This window comes from Acipenser ruthenus, chromosome 8 (genome assembly GCF_902713425.1).
Source record: "Acipenser ruthenus chromosome 8, fAciRut3.2 maternal haplotype, whole genome shotgun sequence".
NCBI lineage: Eukaryota > Metazoa > Chordata > Actinopteri > Acipenseriformes > Acipenseridae > Acipenser > Acipenser ruthenus.
This window is the reverse complement of record NC_081196.1, coordinates 10566308-10587243: the sequence shown is the minus strand read 5'-3', so window position 1 is coordinate 10587243 and position 20936 is coordinate 10566308. Positions and strand designations below refer to the sequence as shown.

Sequence of the window (20936 nt, the reverse complement as noted above, 5' to 3'; positions counted from 1 at the left end):
AATATCAGCCTGGGCCAGCACAGGCCTCAACCTACTGTAGCTGTATTTCTCGGGTGCCAAAAATAAATCTTAGTAACAGAACATAAATGGTGCTCATAAATCAAAGTAGGATTGAAAATAACTCCCAGATTCCTGGCATTTGAGGCAGGAACCAAAAGACTGCCAACGAAAGAAATAGCAAGGGAGGGGGAGCTGTGCCAAGGTGACACTGGTGGCATTTACATGCACAAGTCATGACGTGTTTGCCGTATGTTTCAGGAAATGCAGTGCTATGCAGTTCTGATTTAGGAAAAAAAAATAATAATCTGCCATACCAATGCAGGTTACTCAATTCATAGTCATTTAGGGGAGGGGATATTTAAATGTCCGTGTCTGCTTACTATGTAGGAAAAGAACAACTCTGAATATCGTGAGGAGAGCTTCATGCTTTGCCATGAAGATAAAAACATTTAACAAGAGAAATGAATTAACGTGTTGTCGTGCACATTCTGAATTACACCGCGCATTAGCTACTTGTTTGTCTGGTTACCTTTCCAACACACACACACAATTATATAAAATATAAAGTACACATTTTACTATTTAGAATTTATATATGTGTGTGTGTGTGTGTGTGTGTGTTAAATTTTCTGCAACACTAGAACCACCTGTTCAGTGGGACGCTCGTCTCCGGGTGGGGGGATGGGGATTCACATGCACCATACACATGGGAGGAGTCAGACGCAAAAGACACTCATCATAGACGTACCCCCACCCCAACTTAATACGACACAACCATCATGACAGTAAAAACAAACATAATGAAGCGTTCTTACCTTTGTATAAGTTAGTGATCAGCAGATGTGTCAGCCGCACGAAGAGCGCAGCATGTGGTTTAAATATCGTTTTTTTGTTTATTTTTTTTGTTATAAATTTAGTCATTGCCAATTATTTTTTATTATTTTCTTCCAGTTTAGAATGGCCAATAATTTTTTAAGCTCAGCTCACCGCTACCACCCCTGCGCTGACTCGGGAGGGCGAAGACGAACACACACTGTCCTCTGAAGCATGTGCCGTCAGCCGACCACTTTTTTCACACTGCGGACTCACCATGCAGCCACCCAAGAGCTACAGCGTCGGAGGACAACGCAGCTCTCGGGCAGCTTACAGGCAAGCCCGCAGGCGCCCGGCCAGACTACAGGGTTCGCTGGTGCGCGGTGAGCCGAGGACACCTGGCCGACCTAACCCTCCCTCCCCCTGGGTGACGCTCGGCCAATTGTGCGCCACCCCCTGGGAGCTCCCGTCCACGGTCGGCTGTGGAATAGCCTGGACTCGAACTCGCGACGTCCAGACTATAGAGTGCATCCTGCACTCCATGTGGAGCGCCTTTACTGGATGCGCAACTCGGGAGCCCCTGTGTATGCATGTTTTTATTTTGAATATAACTTACAATATTCTATTTTTTATACAAGACTGTTGTTATCTCTACTGGACCCGGCAGCCATCAATTCCTTCGTTTTGTACAAGGAATGCACCGGGGAAAATATCAGTAGGAAAGATTTCATCTTGAAGCTAGCCACAGCACTTCAGCAGAAACATTTCAATCAGAAAACTGCAAAGCTGCAGGCTGCAGCAGCTCAACCTGGATTCTGTTTAAAAGAAATGAAGGGGTCGAAATGACAAACCTATATCCCAGTGGTGTAAGCCAGGAATCACCCTGGATTGCATCAAGCACTTTTAGGTATAATCCCAGGAAAACCCAGGGATAGGTAGTGAATGCACAGTACTGTAAAATCCTTTAAAAAACCCAGTTGTAACTTATCCTCACAGGGTAAAGCTGATCAAATTGACCCCGAAACCCAACCTGGACCTACTTATTGTGTGCACTTCACTGAACCCTAACTACCCCAACCATATTTAATTTATTTTTAATATTCTTCTGAAACTCACTTGGGTGCTCAAAATCTGTATCCTGAGCCAAGTTTACGTCACAGTTGTCTTAGTTTTCATTCTTCTAAATGTATTACAGTACATAGTCAGCAGATGTGTACAGCAATGTAATTAGTTTACTTTATGGGTTTCATTTGTACACAAAGTGACAATAAACACATGCAAGACAATTCATATGGTCTGTTCCTGTGTAAAGCAGTTGAGTGATGCCAGTTTTGAAGCACAAGACCAAACTTGCTGCCCAAACCTTTTTTAAACTACTGCAATCAGTATGCTATGGGATTGGGTCTTTATTGCCCAGTTTACCCAATTATTTAGAAACACTTTTTGGGATAAAAGGAAGAACAAATGTACCATCCAGGCATGAATTATACATGAATACTATATGGGGAACCACTGCACTTGAGGGACTTACTACTTTATTAAAATATTTTTTCATATATCTGCAAAGGGGCAATTAGCCAGTGGGGTCCAATGGCCTGCACCCCCGGTTGTTCTGCAATTCCTAGAAAATGTATAAAATGCTGAGTTATCACTTACATGAAGGCTTGCTCATTAAAGTGTTCCCCATAAACTTAAAAGAGATAAACATCTGTTCAAGATACCAAGATATTTAGAGTGGGGTAAATTAGGCAGTAACTGCCCCACCCCAGTGTTTCTCCAATCTCTCCCAGTACTAGCTGGGTGATAGTTTATCGAGCAGGGAACCATGGTTACAGTGTTTGCTAGGAGAAAGCGAAGAGCAGCAACTGAATTTGACCTGAAAGTTTCTGCGAGATCGGCATTGTCCTCTTTTAACCCGGGTAGCCGCTACGGTGGCAGCAATAATCATCATTGTATAGCCGCTTTAAGTATAAAGCTTTGGTGCATTAGTCCACCATCAGCACTAAAACCACCAGGAGACAATCTGTTCAGGCTGATCAGACCAGCTAATGGCAAATTACAGCAACCCTTTCTCCTACTGCAGCTCTCAGCAGACACTTTCTCCTGAGAAAGAACAGGCAGCTCAATTTCTGTTTTATTTGTTTACCAGGAGATCATATTCCCTTTGACACGCTCCCGTTTACAAAATGTCCTGAAGGGGGAGATACAGGCATGGGTATTTACACCTCAAGCACATACTATGAGTAGAAGTGTAGTTCACCACCAGCATTAACCTCTACTTAGTAAGATCACCATTATAACTGGAATCCAAATACAGTTAAACTACTGATTCATTTATCTTCTCCATTTCCATTTCCTGTATTAAATTTAAAAGGATGTTGGGATTATCTTAGTATTTATTTATTTATTGTTTTAATTCATTAAAAAGGCCCTAGTCACCATGACTTCTAACTAAAACCACACCACTATAAAATTTAAATATATATACTGGGTATACTGGGACTGATGAGAATGCACGACAGATTGTTGGTCTTGTCAATACTGTATAACAGTCATTTTAAAATATTTCAGGGGCTTTTTTCAAGAGATTGCAAACTGCCTTGTTTCCACTGCCTTTCCCCCAAGTACTGTATAGCTGAGTTGGACGGTCTGGGTGAGGTGCAGCTGGAGTGTGTTTCCATGGACTCTTTACTGCTGAGCTACACCTCAGCAGTAAAGTTTGTATCTCATATCCAACGAGGCCAAACTGTGCTGTACATAAGTACGCCAGGTGTGTGCTAAAGAAACTGTTTTTTCTACTGCTTTTTACAAAACCACTGACGGCTGTGTGAAAAAAAAAACAGCCACAAATGTTTGTTCAGCTTTGTTCATCTTCGCTTGTTTGCTTAATTTCAATCAATCCCACAATGCAACATGTGACCATTTACTGCCGCACTATGACCTTTACTGCTGCATTACTACTTCCTCGGGTCAGCTACAGGATACCTGACAAGATTACGTCCATCTTTAACTACACCTCTCCCAGACCGTCCAGCTCAGCTATACCTAGGGAAAGGCAGTGGAAACAAGGCACACAGAACACCCTCTGCTCCATGTTGGCCAATGTAGCCAGTTTTTAATCTAAACCAGTTACAGCTCTGTATCTCAGGTTACGACAGCCACTGAGCATTCCCTTTTCAATATTCTCAATGAAGAGCACAGACAGAAACTAATCAAAACGCTTTCATGGTCAACACCGATTCGATTATGTCACATTTCAGTTTTCAACCTCATGTCAGCGGTACCAGAACTGAACATGAGACTATGTTACTAAAAAAAAAAAAAAAAAAAGAAAAATCCCAGTGTAAATCACACACAGCCTTTACTTGTTCATATAAACTGACTGTTAAAGCAAAAAGTGTGGTTTTGCAATCGTGAAAGAAGGACAGATCTTGGAACTTGTTAATACTGTAAGCTGGTGGTATGCTTTTCATAAAATTATTATTAAATCAATCCTCTGCTTGCACGCTCTACATACTTTGACCCCAAAACAGAGAAAACTAAAAGGAACTGAAAAACAAACAATGGCTGTTTTACTACTAATGTAGTTTACTCATTACAGTTTCTAAATAAATAAATAAATAAATAAATAATAAGTGCCTTGGCCAGCTCCAGCCTCAGCTGGTTTGTTTTACAGAGCTCCGGTACATTAAACACATACTGCCTGAGGCGGCTGAGACAAGCCTTGCAACACACATTCACAAAACGACACCAGTCTGAACCTAATCAAATTATAATGTTACAAGCATACTTCAGTCGTTAAAAAACATTAAGCAACGCTAAAGCGCAAGAAACGCAAAAAGAACCTTGTTTACAAATGTACTGCATTGGGAGGGTATCACTACAAGATGTGTTTTTTTTTTATATTTCATTTCACAGAAAGGTAAACGTCACATGTGCCTTTCCTAAACTGTGTAAATAAAAAAAAGGAAAAATCAACAGGTTGTTGTCAAAATGTAATTTGTAATCTACACTTTAAAAAGGTGCAGTGTACGGTGATTTCACTCTCAATATAAGGTTTGTTGGTACTGTGGACAGGGGACTCTGTGGACTTTCGAATCTAGTTGCCAGGGCAATACTAATCAGCAATTAGTTCTGGCAATGAATTGCTGGTATTTTTTTCTATTCTACTTTTAATAGCAATATTGCTGGAAATATTACCAGCATTTTAATGTAAATTCAACATGGTGCCATCCAATTTGTTCACTGCCATTGGGAAAGGTTGACTAAGACTACATCACAGCTAGAAAAAGTGACCCTCTCTGGATCTCTTTACTCTACAGGAAATTCAGGGGCTATTCTTGTACTGATAATTATTGCAAGGGCCTGTTAGGGAAACTAAAGCAACATGATGAGCATGACTGAAAGTTAAACAGAAATTCACTACTACTCAAAAACATTTCAATTACATTTTAGACTAACCACAATGAATTAAAAACGAGGAAGCGACTGTTTAAATGTGGCATACCCATAGTGAAAGCATAGTTAAAAAGCTTGATAAGAGATTACTTTTTACTCATTTTACAAACTTTTATAAGGGAGCTTTGTATTTATGGGCATAGGGAATGTTTTCTAAATCGGTTAGATCATTTCTGACTTGAATGACTGCTGTTCTCTTAACTGAACTTACTGTTTCTTGTTCTCACTGAATGTGTTGTTCTGCTATTTGTCACCACCCACAGCACAACTGAAAACTGTGAAAATGTCTAAATAAAACCATCAGCTGCAAAGTTGCTATTTTTGAATCAAGCACACCATTGCCCCCTCGAAAACAAGCTGCAATCAAAATACATTGTAACTCCTTGATAGACCAGTTTCGATGCAGTTCCAAAGAAAGCATATGCTTTTTCAGTCCTGCCAGTTTTCCGTGGTGTGTTTTTGCACGCAAAAAGGTTAGAAATCACACCGTAATACATCCAACTGCACCTACTGATTTTCTGCATTTGTACTTTACACAGTTGTTTAGTTTGTTTTACAGCTGAATACAGACATGAGACGTGTGGACTCCTTTCTGCAGGGTCATTTAGTGCGTTTAGCCTACATTCTGTATTTTATTGCTAATTCGATCATTTTGGGCTCAATTTAATCCACGTTTTAATAGAGGGGAAAAAATGAAAAAAATAAGGTACATGCAATAGATGCAGCAAACACCAGGAACAGCTGTTAAGATTCAACTTACACACGATCAACGCTGTATTCATTTAAATAAACACTGCTTAACATTTGTTTCAGTGCGTGAATTTAATAGGGTCTTTTGGTTTGAGATAAAATTCATTCCAAATGATGGAAAGCATTAAGTTACACCCCAGACTAAAACAGTGTAACACTGGTGCCAAAAACAAGGTGTGCCAGTGCCTCCTTTACTGATTGATTACAGTACCTTTGCAGATATTAGTCTTGGTGTTGTTTCAGATGTTAATCTCCAAATTAAATTTAACTGAAATTGCTCACTAACAGAAAACGAAACAATTGTTTTAATGAATACCAGTGAACGATTCAAGGACAACTCTAAATCAGGCTGGACACACATTTAGCTGAAGTGAACTGATAAAGAAGGGAGTCTGTACTAACAGCCAGCCTTTATCAAGAACTTCAGCTGCTATATGTAATCTATTTACTTTACGAGTGATAAAGTCCCTAATGCTAAAAAACGGTTCGTAAATGATTTTATTTTATTGTAATTAGCACTTCTTTAAAAAACACAGCCACATAAATGATATCAATTGAAGACGTTACTTAAAAAGGCTTGTAAATCTGAGATCATCCACAGATTTCAAATATGAAAAAATATGTATTTTACCCTGTGTTTTTGTTGTTTTTCGGTACTTAATCAATCATTTTCAAAGGAGACAGCGTAAAGGTCATTTTTAAAAAGATGTTACAGCTCAGCTGCTGCATTATCCTTTCATTTTATGGTGGTGGGGGGGGGGTGTTCCAAAATGCAAGGGGGCGTGTGTTGTTAATTTCAAACTCAGCTGAAGTGTATGTCTGTCTAAAATCAGAACCGTAGTGCATGGAGTGGGGGTCAGCTTTCTACAGTATTGAAGTAAGATGCTGCCCAGCACCAGAGGTGGATGAACCAGAAAATGACTAGATAACCTAGCAACAGTGAATAAGGTCCACCTTAATTGATTAATTACATTAGGGGGCTACTATCTAACTCTCTCACCAAGAAGAGCTAAATGAATCGTGTAAAAAGAGAATAAAGCAACTGTATTCAATGCCATGTGTCTTTCCAAATGTGTGGAACACATCTGAAGAAGCTGATGCTATACTAAACAGTAGCACAAAGAAACCTGTGGTAGTTACTGTACTGTAGATAACATAGATTGCCTGTCCCTATCGCATTCAAGGCCAAATGGTGCGCCGATATTATGAGCATTGAAAAGAAAACAACATATTAAAATATTGAAAAACTATCAGTCCATCCATCAGCTCAGAGGGGGTAAATTACAGCTCAATGTGGGACAGTGACAGACTATTGAAGACACTGTTAGAAACACCCAAACTAGTGAGACACATTGGGACAGACTTATCAAGGTCAGGTTAATTAACTACTCAAAGTTTTGTCTATAGCCCCTTTCACACTTGCACTTCTACCCGGGTCAGGACCCACGTTCTGGCTACCCGGGTCACAATCCTGCATAGTGTGAAACCACGTACCTGGGTCATACCTGGGTTAACCTGGGTCCCAGCGACCCACCTCAGGATGTGGGTTGACACACTTTGACGCGGGTAGAGCGAGACAAAATGCATGACGGCTGACTAACAAAGAACCACTCCTACGTGAAGGTTTCACTTCTGCAAGGAACGTTTTTGTTTATTCTGTTTAGCCATATTTTTGTTGCTTGAGACACACCATCAGCCAGATTGCAGCAGGGATGAAGAAACATTTGCACCGACGGTTCAATCCAGAGAAGCTTGGATGGAAGCGTCTGTAACAAGCTGCTTCCGGGGCATTGATACGCGCATAGTGCACTTGCGTCTGTCACCCAAGTCAACCCTGCTTTATCAAAAGCAGTGTGCAATCGCGTTCTGACCTGGGTAGAGCATGCCAGTGTGAAAGGGGCTTATGTTGTTACTAGTTATGTAACATTAACAGTTTTATGTTTCTTTACCAAAGAAATGGTGCAATCTGCATTTTGGTGTAAAGACCTTAATAAATCTGGCCCATTTTCCTTGAACAAACGGTACATGTACAAAGATCATTGTGAGGCTTTTAAAACAGGCAACCGTTTTGTATTTTGACCTGTGTCTGTGAAGTACTGGAGTAACCGGAGATAGGATAGCTAAGCTTGGAAAACACATGGACCTGATGAAGCAATAGCTGACTGCTGGACATGCTGCTTTCAAAGCAGTAAACTCAAGGCTAAATCTGAAATATACTCCAGTAGCCAACCTAGTAGTGACAGCATCTTCCCGTGTACATTTACATGATATCTGCTAAAGATAAATTAATGTGAAGCAAAAACTAAGATTAAAGAGTGTTTACATGCCATAGTACTGGAGTCCACAAAAAATCCCACATATCCTAGATTTTTTCAGATTCAGCTTGTGCAGTATAATCTTGAAGTCCACAATTTAGTTTATCTGTGTACTCTGCCTCTTTAAACTTGGATTAAAAAAAAAAGTGACAGATTAGGAGATGCAGAAGGTTCCTGGATCCTTTAGGGGAAAAAAAACAGCTAGCTCTTGTACACAAAACGGGGAACTTCCATTCCTTCATAGCTGAAGCTCATAAATCCTCGAGTCTTTTAAAAAAAAATAAAAAAAAATAACAGAATCTAAAAACAAGTAGACTATAGTTTTACAACAGTAAACAAAAAAATATATATAATTTAAGAGCAAAAAGAGCGATGCTGATTTCTATGTAATTCAGTCAGCGATTTTAAAAATAGGAGGCAGGGCTGCATTGCAGCCAAACAGAATGCATACAGTTAGTCATTTCAAACAAACTGTATTTGATAGGATACGTGCAAGAAGGGTGCAAGCCACAGGAAGGCGAGCAGATATGTCTGGTTTTTAAGTTTAATGAGAAGTGAATCAGAGCTGCAGTTTTGTGCACTGTAATTAAAGCTGTTCTTTTTTAGCTCAAGCTGGCCAGGCTAATCTAGTGGCCAAAATCAGTGGTTGTGTGGATTACTCAACATTCGCTGTTACCTAGAGTTCACTAAAAAAAAATAACCCATTCTATAATATGCCGTCATATTAATTTGTATGAATCCGTTTATGTAAGTAATACAAATTTCCCACTTTTTTCCCCTATTTTTGGGTTTGGATCCATTTTCAACTCTACCTCTGCTTAATATAAATTATTTTTACTGCTTCTAACAATTTATCCGAAATGGAATCATTGCTTACTTTGGAGTATTGAGTAAATCACTTAAACATCTGTTAACAAGCAGACAGTGATTGATGGCTTTCAACGTGTTAAAAGACCTTCTTTTGTAGCTATGAATCATCAGAAAGATAAGGTTCCTGAGATACTTGCTTAACAGTATTTTTTACATAGCGGTGTCTGTTCCATCTCTGATCTGCATCATTTACTTACTACAGCTTGGCATGAATGCTACATTTCTAGGATTATAGCTGCAGTTGGTCTATTGCAAACGCAAGGGAAATGGGGAGCAGAGTTCCTGTTTGATACCAAGCTCAAATGACGGTTGTTTTTTATTTAGCTCTGTGTGTTTTCAGAAACATACTTTTAAAACTTTGCTGGCTCGCTTTCTATTGCCAAGTTATTAAAGGAGAGGGTGATGTAATAATTCAAAGTGCCTCCTCATTGGTCGAGTATCACCCAATTTTATGCTGCAACCTTGTTGGACTTTGTACTGGTTGTTGTTCTAAAACAAACTTCTGTATGGGTTATTTTTAATTGTATTTGTCATTTGTGCCCACTTGTTTGGTAATGGTGATTTTATAAAGTACTGTAGCAAAAGCTACTGCTACATTGCCATACTTTTCAAATACTGAGTATATGTAGTTTGTACGTTACCATTCTTATTCTGCATGCTAAAATGCAAACTATTGTACTGTACACTACATACTACAGTATGCTTTTAGTAGGCCAATATAAAACACAAGCCACCATGAGATCACCCTGGACTACCCAGCAGTAGGGAACCACTGTAGCCAAACCAACTGACCCAGACATTGCTATGGTTAATACTGTATGCATGGCAATTTTCAATAGTAACAAAAATACAAATGCTGGATGGAAAACCAAACTGGGTATACTTAGTTTAGCTGTATCTTTGCACTGTATCATATTACCTGGAAGACAGATACAGTATATTCAAGCTTGCAAACAAGTCAAGTCTTGGGTGTTTTTCAATGCAATACGAGTTGATTCCAATAAATTTGGCACTAGCAAGCTATCTGTTAGCAACTGTAACTGCCAGTGGTGAAATCTGTTTGTATGACTGTAGAAGATACCCAGGGCTATTTTCATAAAGCATGACCCAACTGTAAACACGGACTGTTTCCCAGAATGCGGATGCTTTATCAATACAGACGACAACGTTTCATCTATTCATCTATTGTTCTCGATTTCTGTGAAATCCTGGGTTAAGATTATGCTCTACAAGGTACAAGGCAAGTGCATCACACACACATTTTTAGTTTTTTTTTTTTTTTAAAGTGGCTAGGACCCACGTAATGGAAATGAAGCACTATAATAACTATAAAAAATATAAACTAAAAACTTTTACTTTGAAGTTCAAACTATAAAATACCACAGAACAGCTGTTGTCAACCTTTTCAAAACACTAAAGACCTTTACCCAAGGACGGTTATACTACCGCTCTGAGAAACTCAGTATTGATTGGTTTGATTACACCATAAGCAGAGTGTTTGTTGCTGAAATTATTCACCTTCATTATAAACACATGGCTTTTAACCCCAGTCAGCTTGTCATTAAACAGGCTTTAACTGCCCTACCTTACCAATCTTCTAAAGCACACAGGAGTGGTTTGTTCAGGATAGTGGTGTGCACAGAACCCATTACACATACTTGCAATTGTACTGGTACTTGGTGATGTCACTGGAAGTGTGCGGGGCTAACACTGAAAGTGCAGTAAAATGTGTATCTGGTTCTGAGTTTGACTCAGAAAGTGACCAGACAAGGCTTTCTGAAGTCCAGAAAAATCATTGTAATTCTTATTGTGCAAGATGTATTATTTATTTACTGGTTTGAGTTCCTGTTGTTTATTGTGATGGGGTAGTGATTAATGTACACATTTTAAGTTTTCAATGCATTGCCCTTTAAACAGCAAACATCGCTGGTATAAAAAAAAAAGTAAATAAATACATAGAAAACATCAAAAGTTAAACAAGTATTCAAAGGAAAAACAAAAAGGATAGTGAGTGGTCAGCAAATCATTTTACATGTTTTTTATTGTGCAATGTCAAAACCTAAAAAAAACACATTTTTATTTGGTCTTTTGCGTAATAAAATCAATAAATAAATAAATAAAAATAAATACCATAAAAACCATAATGTGTCCAAAACCTCTTACACTTTATAGCATATTATATATATATATATATATATATATATATATATATATATATATATATATATATATATATATACACACACACACACACACACACATACACAGTCTCCCTCGCTATACGGCTCTCGATTATAACGCATCTCAGATATAACGCTCCTGCAGCATGTCCCCCAATTCTCTATACTAGTGATTCATGCAATATTTGTACAGTAAATACAGTACCGGTATTGTTCAAACTGCAAACAACTTCTTAGTCTAACTTCTGTTTCTGTCTCTCACTTTTGATACAGTATCTGAACTGAAGAAATGCTGCGCTGGCACTTTATAACACAGACATCTTATTCAGCATTCATTTTATAACTAAATATATATTAGGTCTATTACGTGGTTATCTTTCCTAATGTATTTACTTTTTTTGCTGCAAGAGGAGCTGCAGCTTTCTCCAGAAGATGAGACGCTTCAGCCCCACGCCAGCAGCCTAACCTGGGGCAGCCCATTCCCTCTTCCCCTCTCCTTCTCACACTTGGTTTGCTTGTCTGTCGCTTCGAACTGAACTCCCGACTGCCGTTTAGCCAGGCTATTTATAGTTTAAAAGCTGCGAATTAAAATGATCCACAAGTGGGAATGTTACCTCTTTATGCTTTATGCATGATTAATTCACGGAAAGTTACATTTTGCTTCACTATACATGCATTAGAGTTTTTTTTTTGTTTTATTTTAATCAGATGTGTGTTATGTGTAATCTGCAAGCAATTACCTGCTGTGGGATTACGGCTGAGGTGGCTGGCTCCTGAATGCTGGTCAATGCTAACAATTGCTAACTATTCTGCTGTTGAAATGTACGTACAAAAATGTATAAATATTGTTGTTTGTGTCGTTTTACACGATTCTAAGTGTTGCTTTTACAACCCAATACTATTTTTGAGCACGGCAGTTGTGCAATAAAGGTACTCTCTATGCCTGTAAAGATTTCCTCCAAAAACACTAACAAAGTGACCTTCTGTTATGCATCTGGTTAAAGTTACTGAACTTTAGATAAAGAGAAAAACATGTGCTATTTATGACAATTAAGTCAAAAATCCCAGGTACTCTTCATACTTCAATTCACTTGTCTGATAACTGAAACCACATGCAGGTTTAACAAAGTTTAACTACAGTGCCTGGACAAGTAAACCAAAACAAATTAATTAGTTATCCTTAGGTAGTCTTTCTGTAAACCTATTTAAATAATAATAATAATAATAATAATAATAATAATAATAATACAGGTTTCTTTGATCAGTTTTAGATGTTCATGATTGAAAAATTACTTATAGCATTCAATTATAATGTATGTGCAAGAACAGAAACTGTACGCTGCCCTGCAGGTTTCTGAGTTGAGCTTCTTTGAAGTCCATGCCAGCCACACTGGTACAGTCTCACTAGAATGTACTGCACTGTACGTAAATATTGTAGCTGTGGTGAGGAGGACCAGTTACGACAGTGTGATGCGATTTAAACTCATTTTAGGATAGAAGATAAACAAGCGCTTGCCTTTGTAACTTCCTCATGATAGCTGACCGGGTCAGGCAGCTGTAGCTCCCCCAGTAAAGGGAAGTCAGCAGAGCTCTGCTGAATCAGCAACTCTGTAGTCATTTCTCTCGAGATTTGGTAATCCGCCAACACAAGGATTACAAGGGAACAATAGCGGCTTTACAACAAGCAAGTTACCCAGCAAAAAGAAAGAGAAAAAACTCATCCCATGTAACCGACTAAAAAAGACTCATCTAGAGAGATTAGCCTCAACAGTGGGAAAGGCCCAAATGACAGCTTTGACACACAATGGTATGGCTGTCATAACATAAAAAAAAAAATTAAGGTTTATAATTGCACTTTCTTCAAAGTGTCTGTGCTTGATAGATAATTAACCTTGTCTTTCAATAATCTGCTTGCTTTTATCAAGAGACACTAAACTGAAGCTTCTGGGTCCACCACAATGGGTCTTGGGCACTATTAGAATGTTTATTGTTTGTCTAATTTGATAGCTAAGTTTATTTTATGTGACTATATAATACAGTAATCCGTCGTGTATCCGCCCTTTTGGTACATTTTTATGAATGTTTAAACGCTTTGCAATGTCAGCGTTTAAACCAGATCTACATACACACACTCTTTATATTACATGTCGATACTGACAGTCCTGGTTAGTATTTTCTAAGCAAATAAACCCTAAATAAGCAAATAAAGTTTTAACATCGCAAAGACTTAACTACACAGTAAAAAACAAAACAAAAAAACACATACACAAAGTATATATTGAAATGTTTATATTTATGGTTGTAATTAAAAGTTGATAGTGAAAATATAACTATATACTACATACATATTGAACACATTTTCGGATAGTGTTTTTAGAATAGTGTGTTTCTTAAAGGTTCATTTAACAACAACAAAACAGGAACCTATTACGTTTTTTTTAAAAATTTTATTTATTTATGTATTTATTTTAAATAACTTTGCCCAAAATTATATGTTTTAAAAAAAAAAAAAAAAAATTAAAAAAGAGATTCACATGACCCACTGTATAGCTCGAATGCAAAATGTTACAGGAAAGAGTAAGCGAGTTGTGCTTACAATTGAAAAAAAAAGTTGGAAATACTTTCGCTTCTGGAAAAGGTAATTACCAGGGATAAAATAGCACAATATTTTAGAATTTTAAAGAGCACTGCCACAGAGATTTAAAAGTTTGCGGTCTTTGATAGTAGCAGTGGGATTTTTGAGATCAACTGTTGCTCGAGATGAGTACTTGAGCATTACAATTTCCGAGTACACGAATCAAACATCACTCTCCTCTACATACTGTATTAGTGTACATAAACCTCCCAAACATTGCCACAAGTCCTGTTTTAAATGCCAAACTAACACACAATCAAGTAATATATTAAGTAATTACTATCATATCTTATTCTTGTGCAGTTAATTGTATATGGTCTTATTACTAAATAATGTAAAGTATTCAAATTCCAATACAGAAGTAAAAATTGTACTAAACATAAACGGCTGTTCGGTCCAAAAGCCTACAGAACAATTTCAAGTGATAGAAGCCTTCCAACTATGGGAAGATTGGGGAATGGGGTCCACGAGTCTGTGGTAATTGCAACTTTTTCTCCCTTTGTAAGTTTTGTATTGCAGCATGATTTTCTTTAAGTTATTCCAGCCTTGCTGTTATTGTTTTATGTGTCAGCACAGTATTGGGATAATCTTAGATCGATTTCAAAACTGCAGCATTCACGATTCACATGCACTGTCCTCATGAGGATAACGTGATCACCCCCTGTTCGGGCAAATCTATAGCAAATGTTATGGATGTTTGCTTTTTATTGCCATCAGTAGCTCCATCCACAATAATTTTGAATGTTTTCATTTCAAACTGTGAAGCACTGAACTTGTGTTTTTGTGGTACGGCAATTTTGTTTGGCATAATTATTTACATATCACGGTTTTCTCATCTGGTTCCTCAAAATACTTCCAAACATAGTTTCCTTTGTTTAGAGATGCCATTTTAAATATATAACAAACTCAGAAAAAATGCTTGTCATTAACATTATTATCCCCGCCGTGGAATTTATACCATACCACGCCTACTACAGGCATAAACACACACAGTGCACCAATGAAGCGCCAGATCGACCGAGAATAAAACCCGCCCCAGTGTCAATCTTTCTGTTGCACCAATTAGAAAAGCTACTTGGAGGCAACTGCCAAACCCCTTCCTTTTTATAATATCCGCCCTTACTGTGGCACTAGGGCAGTCTGATACACGACGGAGTACTGATGATAAATTACTAAAATTAATGCATAAAAAATGTGTTTGGTGACATTTGTCACGTGAACAGTTATACGTCTAGCATATTATTAAATGTTTTACCACTTCTTTAGAGTTTATATGTTTAAATGTTTAAAATTCCCATCTCTAATACAGCGCTAATGCAAAATGGCTACAGGAAGGCAAAAGTTGTTGAAAGTCGTTTTTCATAAACATATTTGTATCAACTTCAATCTCCGTCTCGATCTCCTGCCTGTCACTCAGCAGCGAATGCACGCATCCACACGGCAGACAGCTACCCTGTCACAAGCATTAATACCCTGTATCTTCCCCAAGGGATTTAGGGGAACTCCCTAATAAAAGCTGAATCTCAAAACAATAACTGTGTGACTATAGTAATTGTTACAGCTGAGTATAGTGCAATTTAAAACAGGATTCATTTATCAGCTAAATGAATCCTGTTTTAGCAGGATCCACCAAACAAACAGACAAGGCATCCGCTGGTTAGAGTAAAAAAGAGAAAAGGACCTAGTCTACTGCTTCACAGTTACTCAACCCTTTCATCTCCAGACGGTTTTGACATCATGGTCTATCTAAAACTAAACAGAAGCAATAAAATATGATCAACCTGCAAATCCTCTGGCGTCTATTTTCAGCATTATGTTTAGTTTTGTAATGATTAATGATGGTATATACTGTATTAGTAACAGTGGTTATAATGCAACCAGTGTTGTGCAGTCCTGAAAACAATTGCAGATGCAGCGTGGGACACACACTGAAGAATAAAAAATAAGAATAATTATGGACAGGTATAAGGGATAAAGGCTGCTACAATTAATTAATCTATATATTTAAAAAGTATTTGATGTCATCAGGGTCATTGTTATTTTAGTTTAATTTGTGTGGTTGGGTCTTCCCCCCTCAAAAAGTTACTTTGTTGTAAAACGCACATATAGAAATATACAGTATTAGTATTAAATACAAAAAAAAAGTATTATACTGTACAGTGGGTTTGTCATGCAGATCACACTTTTCAAATCAAATAGCTTGCAAATGAATGGTTTCAGAAATATCTGATATGTGCAACTAAACAAATAGGAACCACACAATTTGTATGTATTAGTTAAATATGGGAATTTGAAAGGTATGCGTTTCAACATTTGCAAACTTGATTGGGTAACACGATTTGGCGACTGCCATGCCTCAGCATGGGGAGCGGGGACTAAACTGCGAAAGAGGCTTGAAAAACAACTTTGATTGACGTTTCTATGAGCACCGATCAGAACATCAATATGAACTTCCTGCAATGCAACTTGTTACATCACCCTCAATGGTCAGTTAATTTAAGCGACAAACGAAAAAAATTCAAAACATGGTATGTCCTATATTAAACTGGTCTTTATAGCATATACAGGTGATTTACCTGCAAATATTTAATCGTGGCGACTCGTACCACAGACAAGAGAATACATATATATATATTGTCTAAAACAATTTGTTTTAGACATTTTTTGTTGTGAATCTTCACAACAAAAAATGTCTAAAACAAATTGTTTGTAATATCTGTATAGCGCATTAACCTGCACATAAAAATATATTTTAATTTGCTCAGATCAGCAGTTTTAATTAATTTGAACTTTTCTCATTCGAACTTCTGCATAGTAATAAGACAGATAAACAGCATTACAAAATGTATAAACTGAATTAATGTATTAGCATTTTCCAAACGGTTACGCTAAAAGTCATTTTCCAAATAAAAAGAAGTTTTCAGAACTATCCAAGCCACCTACTGATTAGCACGTTAGCAGAGGGTTGCATTCATGTAACAGTCATTGCATTAATTATCCAAGCAAGTAGCAGAGATTGCATTCTCCCTGTAAAAGTTCCATAAAACGGAACCTAGGAACCTTACAGTACCATGTACTTCGTATGGCCACAACAAGACTCGTTTTTAGCCGCAAACTAAGTACGCTTTATAATTTAGGGGTTGGGCTATAAACGGTTGCAAAACAAGGGGATATTGTTGATCTGCATCATGTCATAAATTATCAAAATAAACTCCATTATATGTTGCCCAATAAAAATATAAGTAAAAAGCATAGACTCCACTGTGGAAATCAAATGACTGCATAGTACTTAGCTACTGTTACACTATTCAACAAGGTTAACAGAAACTTTTAACACAGAACCGTTCTTCAAGTAAAGCTGTAAACATGACAAAACTTAAAACCCGAATACAAACAAAACCATACCTTTTTTCTGAGCACTTTCTGACAGTTGTTGCAGATCTGATAGGAGTTGGAACTGCCAATGGACTCTGGGTTGACGTTCATGGTAGTAGCTACCGCCGGACTGGGACAACAGGACTGTTTTTCAGCTGCAGTCGGCTGAGAGATACATTTTCCAGAATGCTAAAAATACTGACAGTATTCCCTAGCTGTCATTTGTGTGTGTTGGATGGTGATGTGGTGGAAGCTGTCTTGTGCTTTAAGAACGAAGCCGGTGATGAGATGACAGACGGAGTGAGGGTATTCTCCCTTCGCTCTCACTCCCCCACACAAACCTTTGTCGGCCGCCGACTGACAGTTTCCAACTTTAGCAGTTAAAGTTAAAGCACGTCCCCTAGGCCAATCGCTTTGCAGCTGTGCATATTGTGGGCTGTCGTTTGATCTCAATAGGGCTGAGCTCTGACTCCCGTAGCCGTGTCGCCCTGACACATTTTGTCCAGCGACTCAGGTATGTACAGTGAACGCACAATGTAATGAATAATACAGAGAAAGTAGTATATACAAACGTGTAGCCTGGTAACACCTGTAATGCAACTTCCAACAGGGCAAACTTTCACTTAATAAGGTTTGCCAAGTTTAAATGGAAAACAATAACTATAAATATTTAATTACTATTGGTAGCTAAGGGGTCAGCAGTCTAATTTACTAATGCCTTTCACCTTTGGTGAAATTAGTTTGTTGCTTACCCTAGCCCCCAGTGCACATTAAACCACACAACACAATGCAATTGCGTTGGAGAGGCACAGAGCTGTCTACAGTGGCACATTCAGCTTTTGCAAGGTTGTGAGGGGAAAGCTCTCAAATTACACACTTGTGGCTTTGTACTCATCTGTCATTTTTTTTTGTAAACTTGTTCCATATTCCTCCCTCATGTGACAGACTCTATGCAAATTTCTCAAACTATGAACAAGATAACAACTTTTTTTCCTACAGTGCAATGGTGTCATATTTCCCTGGTCACTTCAACTTAATAGTTACAAAGCTTTAAATAGGTTAGTGTCAGGAAAATATAGGAATCCCCTTTATATTTTGTGGTTCCCAGTAATTCTTGTGCATCTGGAACTAACTCAAACTGTTACTGTATACTGCATGTAGTTGTAATAGTTTCTGGTGGGAAGAGGGTTGAGGGGAGGCTTGCATTGCTTTCACCCTTGCTTTACCTGGTCTGTGGATCAATACAATTCTTAGTTTCCAGTACCATCAGTTCCGCAACTCTCAGAACTAAAGGACATTCTTTTTGAAAGACTATGTAGATGCTTTGGGCGTAGGTCTTTCCTGTAAGATTCTATAATGTAGGAATATTGTATTCTTTCCAGGACAGTGTTTTTTTGTTCAGACAAAACAGATTCAGAGCTGCACCTCCATTACCTGTGTATGTTCTTTCCCTGACTAATGGGCAGATCATAGAAGGCCACAGTACACACTCCATCAAGGGTATTATTATTATTAAATAATAAGTGTGTTTGTTCTACTCTGTGTACAATTTTCTTCTAATGAAAATTTACGAATAATCATGGGAGTGGCTAGTCAGTCACGATGCGGGCAGATGCTACAGAGATTCCCCTCACTGCGCACCTCAGTCTTGACTTGAGACTTTCAGTTGTGCTGAATTTTGTGGTGGTTTTGTGACGGGCCAAAGCTGAGATCTCAATTCGAAAAGAAGGTATGAATGGCTAGTGGGTCAGCCTGCTGTGGCACATATGCCCCCCCCCCATTAGATATTGGATATATATTTCTTACATTTTAGATTTGTAGCAGTCAGACCTTGCGACTGTTTAAAAATAGGTTTAAAAAGCGAATAAATTAGAATAAAAAAAAAAAACCTGATAGAAAACAACAATCATCATTTGAATGGAGGTAGCTTACAGATAAAATCTCTTATCAGTGTCTGTATTAAGCCTAGTGGAACTGAAGTACTCATCTGAAGTCCAGCATTACCTATCAGCCCTCTTATGAGGGTTAGGCTTTAGTGTATTGTTGTTTTGTGTCAAAACAAACGAGTTTGCCCTGGCCTTTTATTTCGCGTTGGGTCTATGGGGAGTCATTTATTTTTCTGATGAGTTGTTTGGGATACTGTGCTTGAGTGGAAGGGTATTCTACAGGGGTTATGTCAACTCATTTTTAGAGTTAGATCTTAGCTGTCGATAGGGAAATAAAATCCTTTATGGTTATGTCATCAAATCGATTTGTATGCCGTAACATGTTGTTGAGCCTCTTAAAAAAAAAAAAAAAGGTTCAGATTAACAGTCATTTGTTTAATCTGAGTTGAAGAAATAAATGAAGTGACCAAAACTGCATTCTAGGCACGGCCTGATATAGATTATTATAAACTGAACCTCATTTCCCTAGACTCGTGTTCCACAATTTTGTGCCTTTTAACAATAGCTCGATGTGTTCACACTGGTAGATTTAAACAAACATAGGGTTCAGAAATGCAATATTTAACACCTCAATAACATTGATTTGATTGACAGGAATTAATTATACTGCTTCAGGGGGAAAAAAAGGATAAACAATACATTTCTTTCTAATTTAAGAATAAATTGTGATATAAAATCAACATAAAATAATAGTAGATGCATAAAACATCTAGATGAATAATTAATGCATGTATTTATGATCAAAGCGAGTACTGTGGCTTTGTTTGCAAATGTGTTATTGGTATTTATTTTCAAGTGAAGTCTAAAAACAACTGCTATCTTGCTAAAAAGATTAACTTCCTGTGTCATAATTACTATGGTCTTATTCATCGTTGAAATCAGTTAGATTGTATACACCTACAAATTCAAAAACAACTTCATTGCCTCGCAGTTTTTCACCCAGCAACAGCATGATGTCAGCAAAAAGTGGATTTGACCAATCACAGGGCTTGCTCTGCAGAAGTGAGGTCACAGGCCTGTATCTAAGCAATGCTTGAATAGCTGTCAAGCCAAAGAGCTCCTGTACTTCCTCTGTGGTTTTGGCCTAGACAGGATGGCTCCATTGTATCAAAGCATTTCGAGGCACTTTGTGCTGCCTCTATTTGTTGTTTTATGTTTTAGATAAACTGAATGAAAACAAGGAGGTATTGTGTCTTCTAATATTTGCACAATAAGGTGCTATATAGAAAATGTACACTGCTGTAAAAACACACAAAACTGTACTTGTGCTGTGTTGCTGAACACAAATAGTTATTGTTTCTAATGGTACAGTTATGTCAAATGATAATACAAGGTTGAATATGTAAAACTACAGTCCATAATTACACTTCCTGTAGAGCTTTATTCTAATATGAGACATACCTAAACACACCCATATTCTAATTTGAAAGACCTTATTATAAATTAAACCAAAATCCTACTCTTTATCCTAACCCTTACCTTGACACAAACCTTCATCATGCAAGTCCAATCTATGCACCTCCAACAGGAGATAGTTAGCCAGATTTCATGTGCCTTAAGATCTGAAATTGTTAGATATACAGATTTTTTGTGT

General features: G+C 37.7%; 1 protein-coding gene across 2 annotated transcripts in view; it reads right to left on the bottom strand.

The window, feature by feature from the left end:
* Positions 1-17835, bottom strand: part of LOC117972757 (sestrin-3-like) — a 34162-nt gene extending 16327 nt beyond the window's left edge. The window contains exon 1 of one of the 2 annotated variants that reach the window (XM_034922816.2): positions 17427-17835. In XM_034922816.2, the coding sequence (XP_034778707.1) occupies positions 17427-17507 (81 nt within the window). In that variant the 5' untranslated portion in view covers positions 17508-17835. The remainder of the gene's footprint in view (positions 1-17426) is intronic. The other variant, XM_034922817.2, reaches the window with a different exon arrangement.
* Positions 17836-20936: the final 3101 nt, after the last annotated feature.